Below are 19,286 nucleotides of genomic sequence, written 5' to 3' on the forward strand. Positions count from 1 at the left end.
TGTGGGACAAGGTCAAGAATGGAAGAGTTACCAAAAGGCAAAAAGTTCCGCTTGATCCCGGGAGCCGGCCACCTATGTCGGGGGCGATCTCAGGCTACACCAGAAGAACACGACTTGGGGAGGGAGCCGGAGCCAAGCGCCCCCTCCGAGTCCGCGCCATCACACCGTCCCTCGGGGGCCTCCGTCAAGCGGTTCAGGGTGGCACCGCATTACATTGTTCACAAATGCAGTCACGTCCTCAAACAGCCCCCACTTTACTTTGAGAATAGTGAAGCTGAAGCAAGTGCAAATAGGCTTCAGACAGTGTTACAAGCACTCCTCAAAACTTTGAACCATCAGAGTGCATGAGTTTCATGCTCGATCGATTGAGCTAGCCGGATCGGGCAACAAAAAGTATAAAATAGTTATGTAAATAGTTGTTTAATAAAATGTTTTACCCTGTTACTTTGCTGGTGTGTTGTATATATTTGTAATATTTGCATAGAGTTTATCGTTATTTTGGGCGGGGTGGGTGGCGGAGCCGAGTTGTATTGCAGCCATCATGGTGTGGAGTTCAGTTCATCTCAATAGTTTCGTGTTTGTCATGAGGGGTTGTTCCTAATGTTTCTATTTTAGCGAGGTCAAAAAGAGATCCCATTAGTGGCCTACTGATTTTGCTCGATTCCTTTTGTTTTTTTACACGATTTTTCGCTATCTGCAAAGACTAAACAGAGTATTGCGACTCTGTGCTTGTTTGTAAATAGAGAATGAACCAAAGAGAACCAATTCTAAAACAGTAAATGCTTGGATAACAATCAATCAAATGGAGAGAGAAGCAGGCACGACGGATTACAACGGGGGCAAAGGCCTGCGTTAACTACCCTTCACTATCTGCAAAGAGAGAGTACTCCTAATAGAAATGAGGGGGAGGGGGGGGCAGCATTCAAAGCAGATCAGTGTGCATAAACACGAAAATGTTTTTACTTACCACGTACTTGACATTCGACAGCTTATGATATTTGCTATTAAAAAACCATTGAAATTCACTGAAAAAACCATAGGTTAGAGACCATATATAGTTAGGAATTAGCATTTAAAAAACCTTGAAAATTCACTGAAAAAACCATAGGTTTTAGACCATATATAGTTAGGGATTAGCATTTAAAAAACCTTATTTTACTCACACAAAACCATTGAAATTCCATATATAGTTAGTTGCACTAACTATATATCGCGCACCCGCAATCCACTGCTGATGATGTCACATATTACATCATTCATGACATGGTCAGTGACATCACTGATGACATCACTGATGACATCTCAAATGACATCACTGATGACATCATCCAGTGACTGTGTGTTTCTGTAAAGTTTAAATATGTTTTACATATTGAAGAATGAGTAGATGTAGAAGTGTCTGGATGAAGGATTTAGTAGGTGCGTGACTGACTGTATGAGTGAGTGATTAAATGTGTCCGGGAGTCGATTCCTAGCGCTATATAAACCCGCAATTAAATTAAATTAAATTTCAAGACTTTTTATACTGAGTCACCACGGTTGCCCGTAATGAGGCATTGTGGGCTCAGTAGTTTCTAAATTATTGTTGCATATTTTAATGCTACTTATCGCTTGCCAACCAAGGAGCGGTAACTGGACAATGATACCATTAAACTAAAATTACGCCTGAGTGGCTGAAACTATTAGTGATACAATATGATGATTGTATTTGGCACAAAGGCCAAGGCAATCAAAAACTCTATTTGCTGGACTTGTGCCAGTTATATGAGTAGAACGTATTAGCTAAGTGCCTGTATTCTATAATTGGTATCATTTACCAGAACCTTCATCCTGGTAGCAAAACGAACAAAATTTAATTTTTACTACATGTGATACAAATTCATATTATTGCAATATCATTCAAATAGTGTCTTTATGTACAGTGTTCTTCATGAGCAGGTTAAAACTCCCAATATTTCAATCCCTTTATTGTCTTTGTCTGATTTCCTTTATAAATGTACAAACATCTCCTCATATGCGTTCAACCCTATTGGGATTTTAGTCTTGAAGCGAATGATTAATTTAGATTCAAGTCGTCGCAGTTTTTGTGTTCTATTGCCTCCTCTTCCATGATCAGATATCACAGCTATACCTGAGTATTTGATTTTTTGCCCGGTCTTTCCAGAATGAGTTTGAGAGAGAGGAAAACGACTCCTATACTGCAGACGTTGCACTATGACTGCTTTTCATTGACGATCTCTTCCTTTTGTGGAGGGGATCAAAACAGAAACTTGTTGAATACATAGCGGTCTTAAATCAGAACGAGGTCGGATTAAAATTCACATACAATATACAATCAAGGGAAATTGATTTCCTAGATACAAAAGTGTATGTAAAATCAAACAAAATTCATACAACAGTGTTTCGCAAAAAAACTGCCACAAACAGTCTTCTCCATGGTACGAGTTTTCATCCCGAAAATCTGAAGAAAAGCATTCCGTATGGAGAGTTCCTATGAATGAAAAGGAACTGCTCAGAACCTAAGGAGATGGAGAACAAATTCAGAGAAACAGAAAATCGTTTTCTCCAAAGGGGATATAAACATAGTGACATCAGACGTGGAGAAACCAGAGCACGACAAAAAACAAGAGCCCAAACACTGATTGACAAAAACAAAAACGAATTGGAATCTCAAAAAGAAGACACACCGCAATTGATTCTTACATATTAAAAAGAAAGTTTTAAAATTCGAAAAATCCTTAACAAATTTGGGAATGTAATCAAAAAATATCCCGACATAGGGACAAAGATGGAAAATGGACTACTAATCTCATATAGAAAAGGTCCATCACTTAATGACACTTTGGTCAACAGTCATTTTGAAATGAGAAAACCAGAAAGCCGGCTCCAAAAAACACAAAAAGGATTTACTAAGTGCATGACCTGCAAGGCATGCAAAATAGGAAGAAACTTAAAGACAATCAAAAATCCGAAAGATTCAACCCCACAAAACATTCCGTGTTTTTCATCTAGGCAGAGGTTCTCTCTGCTGGACAGTATACCTTATGTACAGATTTGATTGGAAGTGATTGGTGTGTAAGTGTATGTTCCTGTGTGAGATTAGTATGCTAGTGTGATTAGTGTTGTAAACCAGGATTTTCTTCTTTTTTCCTTTTATCTTTGGTTGTTTTGGAAAAAAGCTAAAACCATTTTGTATTATATAAAATGTGTTGAATCATATAAAGTGGTGATAATTTATGTATTGAAATGATGAAAAAAATGTGTATGCCATATTTGTCTAAAATGATAAAAAGAATAGAATGAACTAAAAAAAATAGAAAATGAAAAGTACTGATAAAAAAGAAATAAACACTTGAAAATACAATCAAAAGAAATTGTTATTGCTGTGTTTTGTAGGTCTTAGAAAATGAAATGAACTAGGCTTCAATGTATAAAGTATATAGGCCATGAGGGAATCTATTATTGTAGTATATATATATATATATATATCTCAAGGAACACCTCCGCTTTGCTGGGGGCCACCGGTCCTGCAGGGCGGGCTCTGAACCAGGAACGGAGATCCTGGAGAACTGCGGGTTAGACCACGAACAACAAAAGAGCCCCACTGTGACTGATGATGCAGCTGACTTTATTCGTCATTTCATGTGCAACTTAAGCTCCTACTCCTTACGCGTTTCGACGTCACTGACGTCTTGTTCACAGGCGAGCGTGAAAATAAAAACCCAGTGGTATATGCCTGCGCAAATTACTTCAGGTCCCAGAATGCACCAACACTGTCTTTAGGAACGTGCATGTTGATTCAGTTACTGCTTAATAGCATGATTTACAAACATTTTGCAATATTGTCCCAAGTTGGTGCCTTCATTATGCTGCTGCTTAGTGCCAGTTGTTGCCCCATGATTTTGAAGTAATTGCCGCATCCGCAGTGTTCCAAAGAGAGGAATCGCCCTCTCTCTTCACCGTTTCTCCTTCGTCCTTGCCAAATTACTGCGGTGCGTCCATTGGAGCTGGCAAGCGGCGAGGAGCGGTCCATGCCCCCTCACTAAACATCTCAAGGAACACCTCCGCTTTGCTGGGGGGCGCCGGTCCTGCAGGGCGGGCTCTGAACCAGGAACGGAGATCCTGGAGAACTGCGGGTTAGACCACGAACAACAAAGGAGCTCCACAGTGACTGATGATGCAACTGACTTTACTCGTCATTTCATGTGCAACTTACGCGTTTCAACGTCACTGACGTCTTGTTCACAGGTGAGCGTGAAAATAAAAACCCAGTGGTTTATGCCTGCGCAAACTACTTCAGGTCCCAGAATGCACCAACACTGTCTTTAGGAACGTGTATGTTGATTCAGTTACTGCTTAATAGCATGATTTACAAACATTTTGCATTATTGTCCCAAGTTGGTGCCTTCATTATGCTGCTGCTTAGTGCCAGTTGTTGCCCCATGATTTTGAAGTAATTGCCACATCTGCACTGTTCCACAGAGAGTAATCGCCCTCTCTCTTCACCCTTTCTCCTTCGTCCTTGCCAAATTACTGCGGTGCGTCCATTTGAGCTGGCAAGCGGTGAGGAGCGGTCCATGCCCCCTCAATAAACATCTCAAGGAACACCTCCACTTTGCTGGGGGTCACCGGTCCTGCAGGGCGGGCTCTGAACCAGGAACGGAGATCCTGGAGAACTGCGGGTTAGACCACGAACAACAAAAGAGCCCCACAGTGACTGATGATGCAGCTGACTTTATTCGTCATTTCATGTGCAACTTACGCTCCTACTCCTTACGCGTTTCGACGTCACTGACGTCTTGTTCACAGGTGAGCGTGAAAATAAAAACCCAGTGGTATATGCCTGCGCAAATTACTTCAGGTCCCAGAATGCACCAACACTGTCTTTAGGAACGTGCATGTTGATTCAGTTACTGCTTAATAGCATGATTTACAAACATTTTGCAATATTGTCCCAAGTTGGTGCCTTTATTATGCTGCTGCTTAGTGCCAGTTGTTGCCCCATGATTTTGTATATATATATATATATATATATATATATATATAATATTTTTTTAAAAATTGCGCGAACGCCATGGGCTCTGTTTTACAATTGACAAAGGCTGATTGCCGAAACGCGTCTTGTGTGCGTTGGGTTCCAATAAATCGATTGGATTGAAACCCCCCCTTGTGAGTGCTGTTTCTTTACCGGATGAGCGAGATCTGGTGGAACTTGGGAGCAGATATATATATATATATATATATCTATATATATATATATATATATAGATATATATATATATATATATATATATATATATATATGTATACATACATATAGGGGCTATACTTACGTGTTTAATTTTTTAAGTCAGCTATGCCCTTACCATACATGCTTTTACAACAAAAAAATATCACTATAAAGGCATGCGTGGTAAGGGCATATTCAAGGTAAAGACTTGCAAGGTATAGACGTGTGTGATGAAGACGCATGCTCTGTAATGAGGGCATGGTAAAGGCATGCGTGGTAATGGCATGCAAGTTTCCGTCAAACAACCAAACCCTGGGGATCTGGAAAGAGTATTTATCAAAAAGAAGGGAGAGTGATCAATCGATCAACGGACACTAATTACCACTTAAAAAAGTGGAAGGTCCAGTATCAGCGTGTGCCCGTGTCTGGTGCAAGTAATACAACAAGAGGGTTGCTGAACTGTTCCTACAGGAAGGAGAGGGAACTGGATATTAAATATAGTTGGCGTGACCGAAGGTGTATGTCTAACACCGTTGGGCATCCATTTGGTTGGATGTAATTGCCTCACACACCCAAAAGGGTGTCATGGTTCATCATTGGCAGTTTGCTCCTCGTTGGGGAGGCGGTGCAATCCCCGACGGGCTCACCTCAAAGAGGGGCACTTTGACGGAGATCTTTTGTATCCAACAGCCTTATGGTGAAGTGCGGGTGTGTGGGCAGGATGGCAATTTTGCCTAGTGAAGTGGTTTAAAATGTAGCAAGGGGTGCCTGAAACACTTTATTCTGGGGGTCCCCCTGCTGCAATTAAAAACGTGGTGCTAGCTCTCTAGGTATCAACAGGTTAGGTGGAGTGACCCTAGGGAAGACTAGAATACAGATTGGTCGACATGTTTCTCGCGCCGGGGATATTTACCCGCGATTCATCAGGACCTTATAAAAGTGAAATATGTGCAATGAACAACATGCATGTGTATGGTGTGGGTCTAGTTTACCTGTGTGGGTAATCCTATGCCTAATGGTCAGGGACTACATGCCACATGAGTGGTCGGCGGGTCAGTACATCGGGGTTGAACCTTTAAGTGTAGCTCAATCGGCCCGTGACTGTGTGGAAGCACCTACCCATCGCCGCCGAGCTCGATCTGGAAAGAGTGACACAGGCTTCAGTGGTTTCTCTCAGCATTCAGTGGCTCCAACCCTCTCTGGAAATGCCCGGTAGGATAAAAGGCCAATCTGGTCCCGGCATTCAGAAATTGTTTCCCAATGGAAAAGGCAAGGTCACCATAACTACACCTTTCACTAACTGTGAAAAAAATTGTAAATCAGGTAACCATGTATGGCAGCTGGCTCTAGTGCTCCAGTGGAGTGACACATCCATTTCAGGAATCTGTGTTTGACTCAATGTCTAATATTTAAACCCAATTGTGTACTCTGCCTTTCATCCTTTTCGGTTGATAAATGATTACCATTGATATGGATAAAAATAAACATCTCTTTTTAATTTCCAAGATGCTACAAGTGGTGTGAGTGAACTTTAAAAATGCTCATCATGCATTAAGGTTCATTAATTTCACAGAGGACTTTTTCTGGCTTGATAATAAACAAAGAAGGTAAACGCATAGTGGAACTCATTATGCATTTTTAAACATTACATGTTTTTCTTCCAAATAGTCGCTTGTGAATTGAAAAGAATACCACAGAATACTGTAGTAAAACAATAGTAATTACTGCATTCTCCTCCATATTGTTTGAAACCCATATGTCATAAACACAATATCCTTACCGTTAACTGTGAAAATTAATTCACAGATATAGCATCATTCCAGTGAAATGTGGGTGTTGAAAGAAGTCTTCTTTGGGTACAGATAGCAGAGATACGTTGTGAATATCAATCAATCAATCAAAACATTTATAGAGCGCGCTACTCACCCGTGAGGGTCTCAAGGCGCTGGAAAGGGGGGGGGGGGTGCTGCTAGTGCTCAAAAAGCCAAGTCTTGATGTGTTTCCTGAGGGTGAATATGCCTATGTGCATCTGTGTTTTTGTTTGTCTTTCTGTTTCAATGTGTGTCTGTGCTTGTGTCTGTGGGGGTCTGTGTGTGTGTGAATACTCTCTTTTACACAAAAGTATTGGTGAACTAGTGTTCATTTTCGTAAAAATCTAATGTAATTAAGGCACATACCAATAATAATGCTAATAAAAACAGGTAGACAAAGAATAATAGACATATATTTTTGCAACGTCACGAAAAAAAAATGTTTTTCTCCATCTAATACTCAAAAGTATATAACCTTAATTTAAACATTTACAGAGAGAATTCTTAGATAGTTTGTCCTCCCAAATTTAACGCGTAATGTTTATTCTTTTACTTGATGTTTGTTACTAACAGGTCAGGTCATTTCATGGGGGGGGGTATGTGATAGCGGGAGATTGCATTTTTCTTGGGGGCGTCAGCGCTGATTCAAAATAAGACCACATTTAATATCATCAAAGGTTTGCCAACACACCCCTATATTTCACAGAGTAAGTGGGCTGTTCCAAACAGAGGAAGCAAGGCTAACTTGACACTTGATGTTGCTCCAGATGTGAAGTCTGGCGGAGAAGGAGGCAGGAGGTACCGGCGAGCGAGAGTCGCTGCCTTCACCTGCTGCCCTGGGAAATCCTCGTTTGCAGTCCTCGCGGCAGCTGGCCGTGGGGTCGCCGGCTGGAGGCTGCAGGATGTCATTCAGACTGTGCGCGAGGGACAAGTGCCGGGTTCAGGTGTTTGGCTTCGGTGTCACGCGGACCGTTTAGGAACCTGCCAATCTGAGCGTCATCTGCAGCCCCGGCTTCAGTCTGACAGGGCTAGAGGAGCAGTCACCGAGCGCCCCTTTTTTTCTTGCTTTGGTCGTTTTCTGCCGCTTGCTCCTTTGCGAATTGGAGAGCACGAAGAAAGGCTTGTCATGCTATTGATGTCTAATCAGGTCCCTAACGCTGAGGAAGCAGTGAGGAAGTGAGGCAGCGCCGTCTACAATGACAGCCATGAAAGAACAACCCGGCCAGGGTCCCAGGAGCCAGCACCAGCAGGAGCAGGTAAATCACTCTCACAGAAAGTCATTCTGTACAGGTTTGGGGGAGCGATGCTCGTTTACCCTGCCGCCCGCCCCTCCCCCAGCCCCGCTGAATGAAGACCAGGCGAACTTGCATGCAGCCCACAAACTCCTGTTCGCCTGTTTTATGTGTCATGACGAAGGGTCACGGTCCCGTTTTATTATTTACATAAATGGTTGTGTTTGAGAAGGGGTCGGAAAAGCGGCAATTATTCAAAATTCTGAAAGGGAGAAATGCATTTGACCGACACACTGCTGTCACGTTCATTAATACATTTCCATCTGCTTTCTAATAAAAGCGGTTTCTCTGTGCCAAGTGTCCGACTGATCAACGAGGCGACTGATTAATGTATGCGCGGCACCTCTAGTGTGTGGTGGCATCTCTGCAGAAAGGGACTGCTGCAAAAAGCTGACATCTTTACCCAAAAGAATATTGAATGACCTTACAGAATCCGAGAGATTCCAGAATCCAAGGACATCTTCTCCCAACTGAGAAACCGTGGACTATTTGGTTGTGCAAAAGAAGGAATTTACATTTTGGACGCGCTTGCTGGCCGTTGATGGTTTATTTGGGTGTTCTGAGAGTTTTCTGTTAGTTTTGAGAATGCGATTTCTGTCATGCTGTGTGAACTGATTTCATACGTTTGCCTCCTTCTGGTATTATATTTCAATTGGCGCTGTGCTGCGTCGGTTTAAGAATAGCGCTTTAATTTCAACTCGATTTTTCGCGGTGGTTGGAAAGCGCAGCTCTTTAGGGAACGTCATGTTTACATCAATTAGTACAGTTGCTCTAAGTAGAGGTTGTCAGCTATTAGGTCAGTGGATAATTATGGCACTCCAGAGAGGAGCCGAGCGGGACCGCCAGAGATGGTGCTCTCTGCACGCTGCATAAAGTCTTGTAATTCTTGCATCGTCGCTGGAGGTATCAGGTAGCGGTGGGAAGTGAGACCAGGCAGGGAGCAGGCTGATTAAATTGAGCATAGCATGGCTCCATGGAAGCGTCTGTTTTCCTGTGTCTTTGCATCCCATTTTCAAACACGATTTATGGAACCTTAGCGTTTATTATATCTAAAATGAATGGCTGTAGTCTTTTGAAAATGCGTACCGAGTTCTCTTTATTTTTGCATCATCAGTAGCTCATTTCTACAGCAAAGTTATAAGGGGTATAGTTACTCAAAATGCATTTTTTACATTTTTATTTTAATGCAATACAGCACCGTGAGGCTTTGGCGTATGGCAACCTTTTTGGGCTATGATGTAATGTTGCATCAGGACTTTTAAAACTGGCAGCTGCCTGGTATGATAACGTGGGAATAGTTGTTAGACCTGTTGAATGATAATTTGATCTGCCATAGGTGAACTTTGAACTGTGGTTATACAACCTGCTGCCACAGGTGAACTTTGAACTGTGGTTATACAACCTGCTGATTGAAATGTTGCCACTGGAATATAGCTGAAATACACAAAAAATGCAGGGCAAGCCTTGGGCATGGGAATGATGGACCCAGGCACAGGGCGGCAGTATTCCGAGGGGCGCAGCAGGGAACTGCCTGAAAATGTCATGCAAACAGCAGCTCGTCCATCTACTTGGTTTCAATTGGGCCTGTTAATGACTTTGTAATCAGCCCTTAAGGTACCTCAGCGTAATTGTTAGCAACCCATCAACCTCCTGCACTGCTCCCATCTTCCTCATACCGCCTGCCCTCACACTGCAACTCCACACCCTCCTGCCCCACTGTAAACACAACAGGCCTAATTTATGAACAGTGACGCATCGCTGCGTGAAAACAGTGATGCGTCACTTTTCATTGCGCCTTCCTTGTAGCATGCTGGATTCGTCATATTTACAGTATGACGCATCATGTCGCAAGGAGTCACAGATACGTCAGTATTTCTGACGTATCTCTAGGCGCAAAAATGACGCATTGCTGGAGTGTGTCACGATAGTGACGCAACTTCATCAATGGGTCATTTCACATGGGCAAGTCCCATTTCAAATGTGCCTGCGTCAGTCTTACGCCTGCTGTGTGGCAGGTGTAAGATATTGACGCATTTGCTTCCTAGAAGTGATGCAGTGAAATCTCTTAGATTTCACTGCTTCAATTTTACGAGGTTTACTTGCGTCAAAACGCCCACCCTGCATACATTATACCTGGCACAGGTATGTTGTGGCGCAGTGGTTTACAAAATTACGCACCTACCTAGATGCGTCACTTTGTAAACAGCGCAACATGGCGCATTTTTTACCCTGCTGGTCCGTTATAAAAGTGATGCATTGGCGGCGCAAAAGTGAAGCAAGGGATCAGAAATAAGCCCCAACATTTTCATTCTGCCCAGGGCGCTGGTCTGGTCAATCCAACTGAGGACCAGCCTTGAACAAATGTATGGACAGAATGGTGCCACTGGCCCCGTCAATCACTGGGCAGGTACTTTAGTTGGTGCAGCATACGGAAACAAATACAAGTGAGTCATTTTGAAGTGAGTCAATGGTCCAAAGCAATAATGTGTTTTGCCAGAAGGAATACATTTTATGCTCCTCATATGGTCTGTTCTGTTTTGCATATGCATAGACAGTAATTAATAATAGGATTCCTCTATGGGAAACACTTTTAAAAAGAAGTACATGATATTTACTCTCTCACACACAAACATCACGACCCCCCCCCCCCCCCCCCCACCACACACACACACATGTAGATAGGCACGTAGACAGATGCATATTCCATTAGAACCTCCTTATGACAGTGTGGAAACTAAACAATGGCTGCTGGTGCAGACTTCCAATTTATTGGCCTTGACTTCAGACTTGTGGTCTCTTCTCCGAACTTCACGTCTACTCTAAAGATGTGTTCTATACAGGTAGCTCAAAGGGCGGTCATTAAAGGTTTGAAGACCACCTTTTTCAAGTCTGGTATAAATTAGACACAAATGGAGAACAGATTCAATGCCAGCACACATTGGCTTGCAATTTTCTGCTAAGAGAGCTTACTGGGTTGATGCACCTAAGAACATTATGAGGCCTGAAGGTCACTTGTTAGAACACCAGCAAGGTAACACCCTTCTGAGGCAAGTACATGATTACCAGGTGTGCGGGGTGGTAAAAGTTTTTCTATCATTTAAACCAATTACTTAGATACATTATAAACTTTACTGTGCTCTAGGTTCATGTCAATAACATTTACTCTGCATCATATTTTCAATTTATGAAGGAATACAAAATATATCTTGAACATACTTAAAAAAAATAATATGTATGCATTATATTTTGTAGAATACTTTTTTTTTTCAATGTCCTCAACTGCATATTTAGCCCTTTCCTCGAAATACTTTGTTTTTGAAGTGGTGTTCGAAGTTTTGCATTTGGTAATTAATATGTTTCAAAGATTCCAGTTTATTTCCCCATGATAACGACCATGTGGTCCTGCCCTGCCATCCACAGCATTATGCATGATTGTTAAGTCCGTTGCAGGACTGTGCGTTTAAGCTCCCTCTCAACCCATCTTTTATGTTTATGGAGACTTCCTGGTTTCCTGGTCTGCACCCTGCTCTCCCTGCTTCCAAATTCAACAGGCATCATTGTATGCTAGACTTTAATGCACATTGAACCTCCTGTATCCAGAGCTTAATTTGAGGTAGCCCAACTGGTACTTATTTTTTGTTGTTGTAAAAGCTTTTATTCGACACTTTGTCATAAAGCCAACACACATATGATACACATTACACATATTTGTCATTAAAAATTAATTGCAATAATTAAGCAACCATTCATAATATACAAAAATACAGGCGGTGCAAGATATAATTACGGGTTAATTCATTGATTATACATTTAAAGAGGAATATACATACCGGGGTTTTTTTACTAGACCATTTGTTAAGAACAGTTATTACAATTATAAATAAATAGTTAAAAGCCAGAAGGATGAAATAATTTTTTTTTCTATATTAACATTCCAAGTTTTTTCCTAATTATACAAACACTGTGGAGGTACCTACTCAAACCAAATACTATTAGCCTACTGTTCGAGGATCTAAGTATACGCTCTGCCTCTTTGCATGAACTTATCCCCAAGTTTTTACAAAGGGGTATAATCCATTTTTTCCGAGGTGCTACGTATAGCGGGCAAAAAAAGAGGATGTGAGCCTCGTCTTCTTTTGATTTTAAGTCACAAGAAGTGCAATTTGGATCTTTGTTTGCTTTTCCCCATCTGCAAGTGATTGCATTAATCTGTAAGACCCCATATCTAAATTGGAGGAAAACAGATTTAGCCAGTGGTGGCTCAATTTCGTCCATGAAATGTTCGAATGAGGGGTGATCCTTAAATTGCAAAAATGTGTGTGTTAAGGTACCAGTAGCACGTTCGTATACATGTGTGTTTACATAGTTCCAGTAGGCAGATTTTAATTGGTTCTTACAGATATTAGGCGAGGTGATCGATGTAGCTGGTGATTCCCAGAAGTGTGATAGACCTATTTCATTAAGCCAGTAAGATACATGTCTCAGCCACATAATTGAGTTATAGGAGTCCAGCTCCCTAACTTCCAATAGACCTGCTCGATAGTCAGCAAGTTCCGGGGTAGACCACAATCTCACCCAATAAAGCAATGGTCGCATCCAACATAAGAGGTCTGTACGCTTTATATTAATGTCTAAATAGACCGGTACTAAGGGTGTTCTTACAGGCAGTCTTAGTACACGTCTGACAAACATATTTTCGTCAGCCTCTAATGTTTTTTTTGAATGAGGCCCCCAGATCTCAGCCCCATACAAGGCAGCAGATTGAGCTTTTGCTTTGAACACTTCGATCGCAGGAGTTATGGCTTTAGATGTGCTCCCACCATGAATCTTTAAAATGGGGAGGGAATTCTGTTTAAATATTAACCTGCTTTTGTCACGTTGGTTTGTCCAAGACATTCTGCTGTCCAGCCTAATACCTAAATAATCAAAGGAATCTACATATTCAAGTTTGGTATTGTTTAGGGCCAGATTCTTCTTAAATGATTTGGAGGGATTGATTGCCATATATTTCGTTTTTGATGAATTTATCTCTAACCCCTTCAACTCACAATAACTACTAAATTTGTTTATTAAATTTTGCAGGCCTTTAGGAGTTTGGGATATCAGGATGGTATCATCCGCAAATAATAGTGCTGTGACTGCCTCATTACACAATTTAGGTGAATCGCGGTTGCATTGAGCTAAGTAGTGGGGAATATCGTTTACAAACAGCGAAAAGAGGGTTGGGGCCAGTACGCACCCTTGTCTCACCCCCCTTTTCACTGGAATGGGTCGGGTGAGTTCTCCATTTCTTCCCCACCTTACTTTAGCAAAGTTATCAGTATGCAATTTTAAAAGATTGACCAACAATTCATCCGGGACACCCATCTGCTTTAGACATTCCCATAATAAGTGGCGGGGAACAAGATCGAACGCTGAGCGTAGGTCCATAAATGCAACATATATGCTACACTTCTTTATCTTAACATATTTCCAGCATATACACATGAATCTGTACACTTGGTCCACAGTGCTGGTCTTGGATCTAAATCCAGCTTGGAATTTGGAAAGGATTTCAGATTCTTCAATCCATATTAAAAGCCGATTTAAAATATGTCTGGCAAAATTTTTTTGTAAAATATCAATTAAACTAATTGGTCTGTAGTTACCCGGGTTGTAGCGATCCCCTTTTTTAAAAATAGTTACTATTTCGGCCCCTTTCCACGTTTCAGGGATCGGGGTTCCTAATAGAATTGAATTACACAAGTAATTTATATAGGGGCACCATACCTCGATATTATGAGTGAATAAATCACCAGGTAGTTTATCCGGTCCTGGAGCTTTACCCGCCTTTATTGCTTTTATTGCACAAAAAGTTTCATTGGTGCTAAATTGCACAGGATTAGTACTCTGAATAAGAGACCCAAGATCATTATATTCGGCAGGAGACCCTACTTGGTCATACAAAACCACAAAGTGGTCAAACCAAACCTTTTCATCCAGGAAAAAGTCCCTGTTGGAGCTACCTGTTTTGTTATTTTTGGCTATTAGATTCCAGAAAGTACATTGGTCGTGTCTCTTAGCAGCACTCAACAGGTCTTCCCAGATACGCTCATCCCATTCCCTTTTTGCATTTTGCATAAGGTTTTTATATGCTTTTCTGCATTCTCTAACCCTCGACTGGTCTTTAGACTTCACGGCAATAATTAAATTAGTTTTGGCTAGATGACACTGTTTATTGTACCATGGTGTCTCTAGTTCCAATTGCCTGTTTGTGTTGACTTTTTTGTTTGTGCAACTTTTACTCAGAAGAGGGGTTAGTGATTCCACTAAGTGGTAATGCATTTTCAGGACATCGTGGGATCCCAACCTTATGTTTCCGTATTGGGGGATGATATCTGAGAAGATACTATAAATTCCCAAGAGAGTTTCTTCTTTTGCTAAGATATGAGGCCATTTAATTGCCTTCCTATTATTAGAGACGGCAACCTCTACTACCCCGCTCTCACTTCCCATCCTGTTATCATGAACCAAAAAAGGGTCGGATGATAGCCCTAACTGCAAGGGAAAGTGATCACTCTCTGGTCTATCCACGACCTTAAAGGCCAACAATAAGTGCCAGAGATTAGTTGAAATAAGCATGAAGTCGATCAAGGATTTAGACGACCCCTTGCTAAAGGTGTTATTAGCCGGTTTATCCGGGTCTAGTCGACCGTTACATGCCCGCAGTCCATGGGATACAGTCAATTCGTATATCTGCATTGCAGCCACTGTACATTTTGCACACTTTACATTGTCTAAGGGGGGGATATCAAGCGCTCTATCTTCATTTTCCAATAATTTTTCGAGCCCCAATAAGGGCTCGAACTGGCAGTTAAAATCCCCACCTATATATATTTGTGATTCAGGTTCTAGGTTAACTAGGTAGGAACTAAGCTGTTCAATAACCATTGATGACTTATTTTTTGGAGAAGGTCTATTATAGACATTTATCATGTATACATCTCCCAAGTTTCTAGTGGTTAACTTGACGCCAAGTAAATCGTTGCAAGCAAAGTACAGGGGCGATACAACAACATCTAGAGATATACTTATCCAGATTATTAGGCCCCCAGAGGGTCTGCCTCTTACAGATGCGGTTGCCCCCTTGAAAAATGTCTTGAAACCAAGTCTGTGAACAATGTTAATAGCCCATGTTTCCTGCAAGAGTATAATTTCATGCTCCTCCATAAAGGAGCTCCAATTTCTGTCGCTCAAATTCCTGGACAATCCTGCAATGTTCCATGACAGTATCTTTATGTCTTGGTTGGGCTTGCAAGATTCTTGGTTGGTTGAGTGGCTTATGGACAAGGATTCTCCCTCATTAAAATCAACCGGGGGTGCCAATACAGGTGCCTGGTTCCAGTGTACTTTATTAAACAATATTGATGCTGCTGGTGGACCGTAACCCTCGATGCCACCATCAGCAATTGGAACAGATCCTTGTTTGTCAGTTGCTTTTCTCCCGGGTATTTTCCCTGTTTGCTTTGTCTTGGGATTAACATTCCCAACGTGCTGATCGTCATTAAAGGAATTAGTAATCATGCCTTTGGGTGTAATCATGTCACAAGTATTTGCAGTTGCTTTTGCACAATGGTTCCCTGTTTGACTATTGGGCAAGGGGGGTAAAGGCCCATGTAGGCCATCTTTACCTTCTTGTCAATTACCCCACCATGACCAATTTTTGTCCCCATCCATGTTTCCTGGGAACATTCTTCCTACTGGGGTCGGAGGATCAAAGAATGAATACCTGTTGTTTGTCAGACCTAACCGGGATGAATCTCTTGTGTCTTGGGGCCGCTGCATAGGATAAAAGTAACTAAGATCACGGGTACCAATTCCCAAATGGCCTCCTCCTTGATTTTGTCCATAAATGAGGTGAGCAACAGAGGGGTCCTTGAAATTAACCAAAATACAGTCCCCTGCTATGTCTTTCGGTCAAGTGCCCAACCAGCTAATTCTTCGGACTTGGATAACCTGGCAATTAACAGAATATGGCAAAGGTCTGTTTTCTCTGAGCCAATATAAAGTCTTATTCTTCAGCTCGTCGTAAGACTCCCTTTTGTTAGGTTTCAAGGGAGGGACCCCAGTTAGCACAACTACATATGGTTGACATCCCGGTGGAAGGTGTGCATTTGGGGTCTTTTTCAATACTGATTTGACTCTGTTATGATTAGCTACTTGAGCATTAATGTCCGAGCCACAATTATTAGAACGAGTAGGAGGTTCAATCACATCGTCCGGTTTAGATGGTACCAAGACTTGAGTGGTAGTAATTGAGTTCACCAAATTTACTTTACGTGGAGCAGGTTTCGGGGGAACAGTCAGCTGGGTTCCTCCATTGATTGGGTGAGCCTCGACAGACTCAGATTGACTTCCCCTTAAAGCATTGTTTGTTTCATTCTGGTCTGCCGCATTGTCCTTCCTAGATCGTCGGACTTGGTGTATTAGATTTGGTACTGAGGGGCTTGTATCTGCCCTTGTGGTATCTCCTCCAATTTTGGAATGTAATTTTATCAGAGATTTCACGGCAAAAAAATTGTCTAATGATGTTTGTTCAAATTTGTCTAGTTGCTCTGTTAGCCCTTTTAATTTTTCAATAACTGGTGAGAGCAAGGTTGACATGAGTGTTTGGATCTGGTCAAGAGTCGGATTTACGGCTGGTAAATTTTTTTGGCAATTTGTAGGTTCCAAATCCCTCGTTTGGCCGAGTGTAACATTATGGTCATCCTCCACTTGTAAATTGCTTATTTCCGACCTCATGTTGGTGGTTTTAGGTTCTGTAGATTTGCAGTAGGAACCTCCATACATGTAGTTCCTACAAATTCTCTTGAGTGTTTTTAATCTATAAGCTTTTCTCGGGGTAACCACTCTCTTCCTTTTAGTAACAACTCGTCTTGCCTTTGGCGAGGGGGATGTAATTGCTAGCCCTGGTGGCGTATCATGTACCAGGATTACAGGTAGTGCCGGCGGATCAGCTGTTATGTTGTTCGAACGATTATTTGTAATGGTTCCACCTTGGGTTATATTTGTAGATACAGAGTCTGGGACGATCTCGAAAACGCCATTAACTTGCCTTGCATCAACAGCGCAAGGTTGCAAATGTCCAGTTGGTATAGGAATTAAGGGTTCAATTGAAGTTGTATTCACTGGGGATATAGCATGTGCTAGTGATCCTAAGGAGGAACGTTTTTGTGCCAGGAATTCACGGGATAGTCTACGTTCTGCCATAATAATTTCCTTTTCTACAACGGACACCGCACGGGTAATAAAGTTGTCCATCGTGCATATTGTAGAGTTCCCCCCTCTTCTAGAACTTCTACCTGAACGAGTGGACATTGGAGAATATGAAGACATACGTGCTCACAAAGATAATATTATGGCACCCGTATCAATAGTTCAATGGTTTTACCTGAATTGTTAGGGGGGTGGCCCGTCCCGGCCCCTGCTGGCCCCGGACGGCCACAGACGGCCCCCCCTTTGCCCGGGCTTCGCCCGGCGTCCCGCTTGCGTCCCGCAAGACGGCTCCCCTCTGATGTTTATAGGATGGGCGGTAGGGGCGGGGCACGCAGGGGGGCGCTGACCGGATGTTACGTGGTCAAGCAGGGACTCTTGGGATACTGAGTCCCTGCCGCGCTACCCCTGCAGCCTCCACAGGTGATGTACAGCCTCCTCAGCGCGGCAACCAGGCAAGGATTAACAGCGTTGGTGGGTTGGTCACTCTCCCACGTAGCGAAGCGGCTCCCGCGCAGCGGGAGCGGCGAGCTGTAAACAGCGACAGCAAAGGCAGAGAGGGCAGGCAAACTCCCACGTCGTCCAAGAGCAGAAAGGGGTCACACAGGCAAGGTTCCAATCTTCCCTTTTACCTGTTTTGCCGGTGGGGGCGGGGCACGCAGGGGGGCGCTGACCGGATGTTACGTGGTCAAGCAGAGACTCTTGGGATACTGAGTCCCTGCCGCGCTACCCCTGCAGCCTCCACAGGTGATGTACAGTCTCCTCAGCGCGGCAACCAGGCAAGGATTAACAGCGTTGGTGGGTTGGTCACTCTCCCACGTAGCGAAGCGGCTCCCGCGCAGCGGGAGCGGCGAGCTGTAAACAGCGACAGCAAAGGCAGAGAGGGCAGGCAAACTCCCACGTCGTCCAAGAGCAGAAAGGGGTCACACAGGCAAGGTTCCAATCTTCCCTTTTACCTGTTTTGCCGGTGGGGGCGGGGCACGCAGGGGGGCGCTGACCGGATGTTACGTGGTCAAGCAGGGACTCTTGGGATACTGAGTCCCTGCCGCGCTACCCCTGCAGCCTCCACAGGTGATGTACAGCCTCCTCAGCGCGGCAACCAGGCAAGGATTAACAGCGTTGGTGGGTTGGTCACTCTCCCACGTAGCGAAGCGGCTCCCGCGCAGCGGGAGCGGCGAGCTGTAAACAGCGACAGCAAAGGCAGAGAGGGCAGGCAAACTCCCACGTCGTCCAAGAGCTTTAATCTGATACTTTGCTCTATCTTGCTCAGAGCTTATTTTTGAGCGAGGCACACCTATTTATACTCATCAAACTTTGACCTGGAGCAAAACAGTGAAAAACACAAAAGCGAGAAAGAGGAGGAAGAGAAAAATCGAAAAACTGTGACAAGGAAAGCAGGGCTGAAAAAGAACTTGAACGGATGAGACGAAGGAGAAGGGAGTATCTGGTGGTGGTTGAGACGGGCATGAGGTGGAATAAAGTCTACATAACCTTAGTATTCAGCACCACTGACATTCAATTCTGTTGGATCCTGCTGAGCAAAACATTGGGCCGTGGTACTTATACTTTTACAAATGAAGCACTGCTTATGCCGCTCCGCTTCCATATCTCTTATAATCTATACACACAGTGGCAAGAAGGGTAATGCTGGCGTCATCTCTCCCCACCCCACCTTACAGATTCCGGTTTGCCACTTTGAGA

At 43.0% G+C, this 19,286-nt stretch overlaps 1 protein-coding gene across 2 annotated transcripts in view; it reads left to right on the forward strand.

The window, feature by feature from the left end:
• The window catches only part of DPP10 (dipeptidyl peptidase like 10), a 1,755,202-nt gene that overhangs the window by 136,446 nt on the left and 1,599,470 nt on the right, over positions 1 to 19,286 (forward strand). Inside the window, exon 1 of one of the 2 annotated variants that reach the window (XM_078683980.1) lies at positions 7,825 to 8,297. The exons of the other annotated variant lie outside the window; for it this stretch is intronic. Coding sequence (XP_078540106.1) covers positions 8,238 to 8,297 — 60 coding nt within the window. The 5' untranslated portion in view covers positions 7,825 to 8,237. Of the gene's footprint in view, positions 1 to 7,824; positions 8,298 to 19,286 lie in introns of those variants that run through there. 2 annotated transcript variants of the gene reach the window in all.

This window comes from Lissotriton helveticus, chromosome 3_1 (genome assembly GCF_964261635.1).
Source record: "Lissotriton helveticus chromosome 3_1, aLisHel1.1, whole genome shotgun sequence".
Taxonomy (NCBI): Eukaryota; Metazoa; Chordata; class Amphibia; order Caudata; family Salamandridae; genus Lissotriton; species Lissotriton helveticus.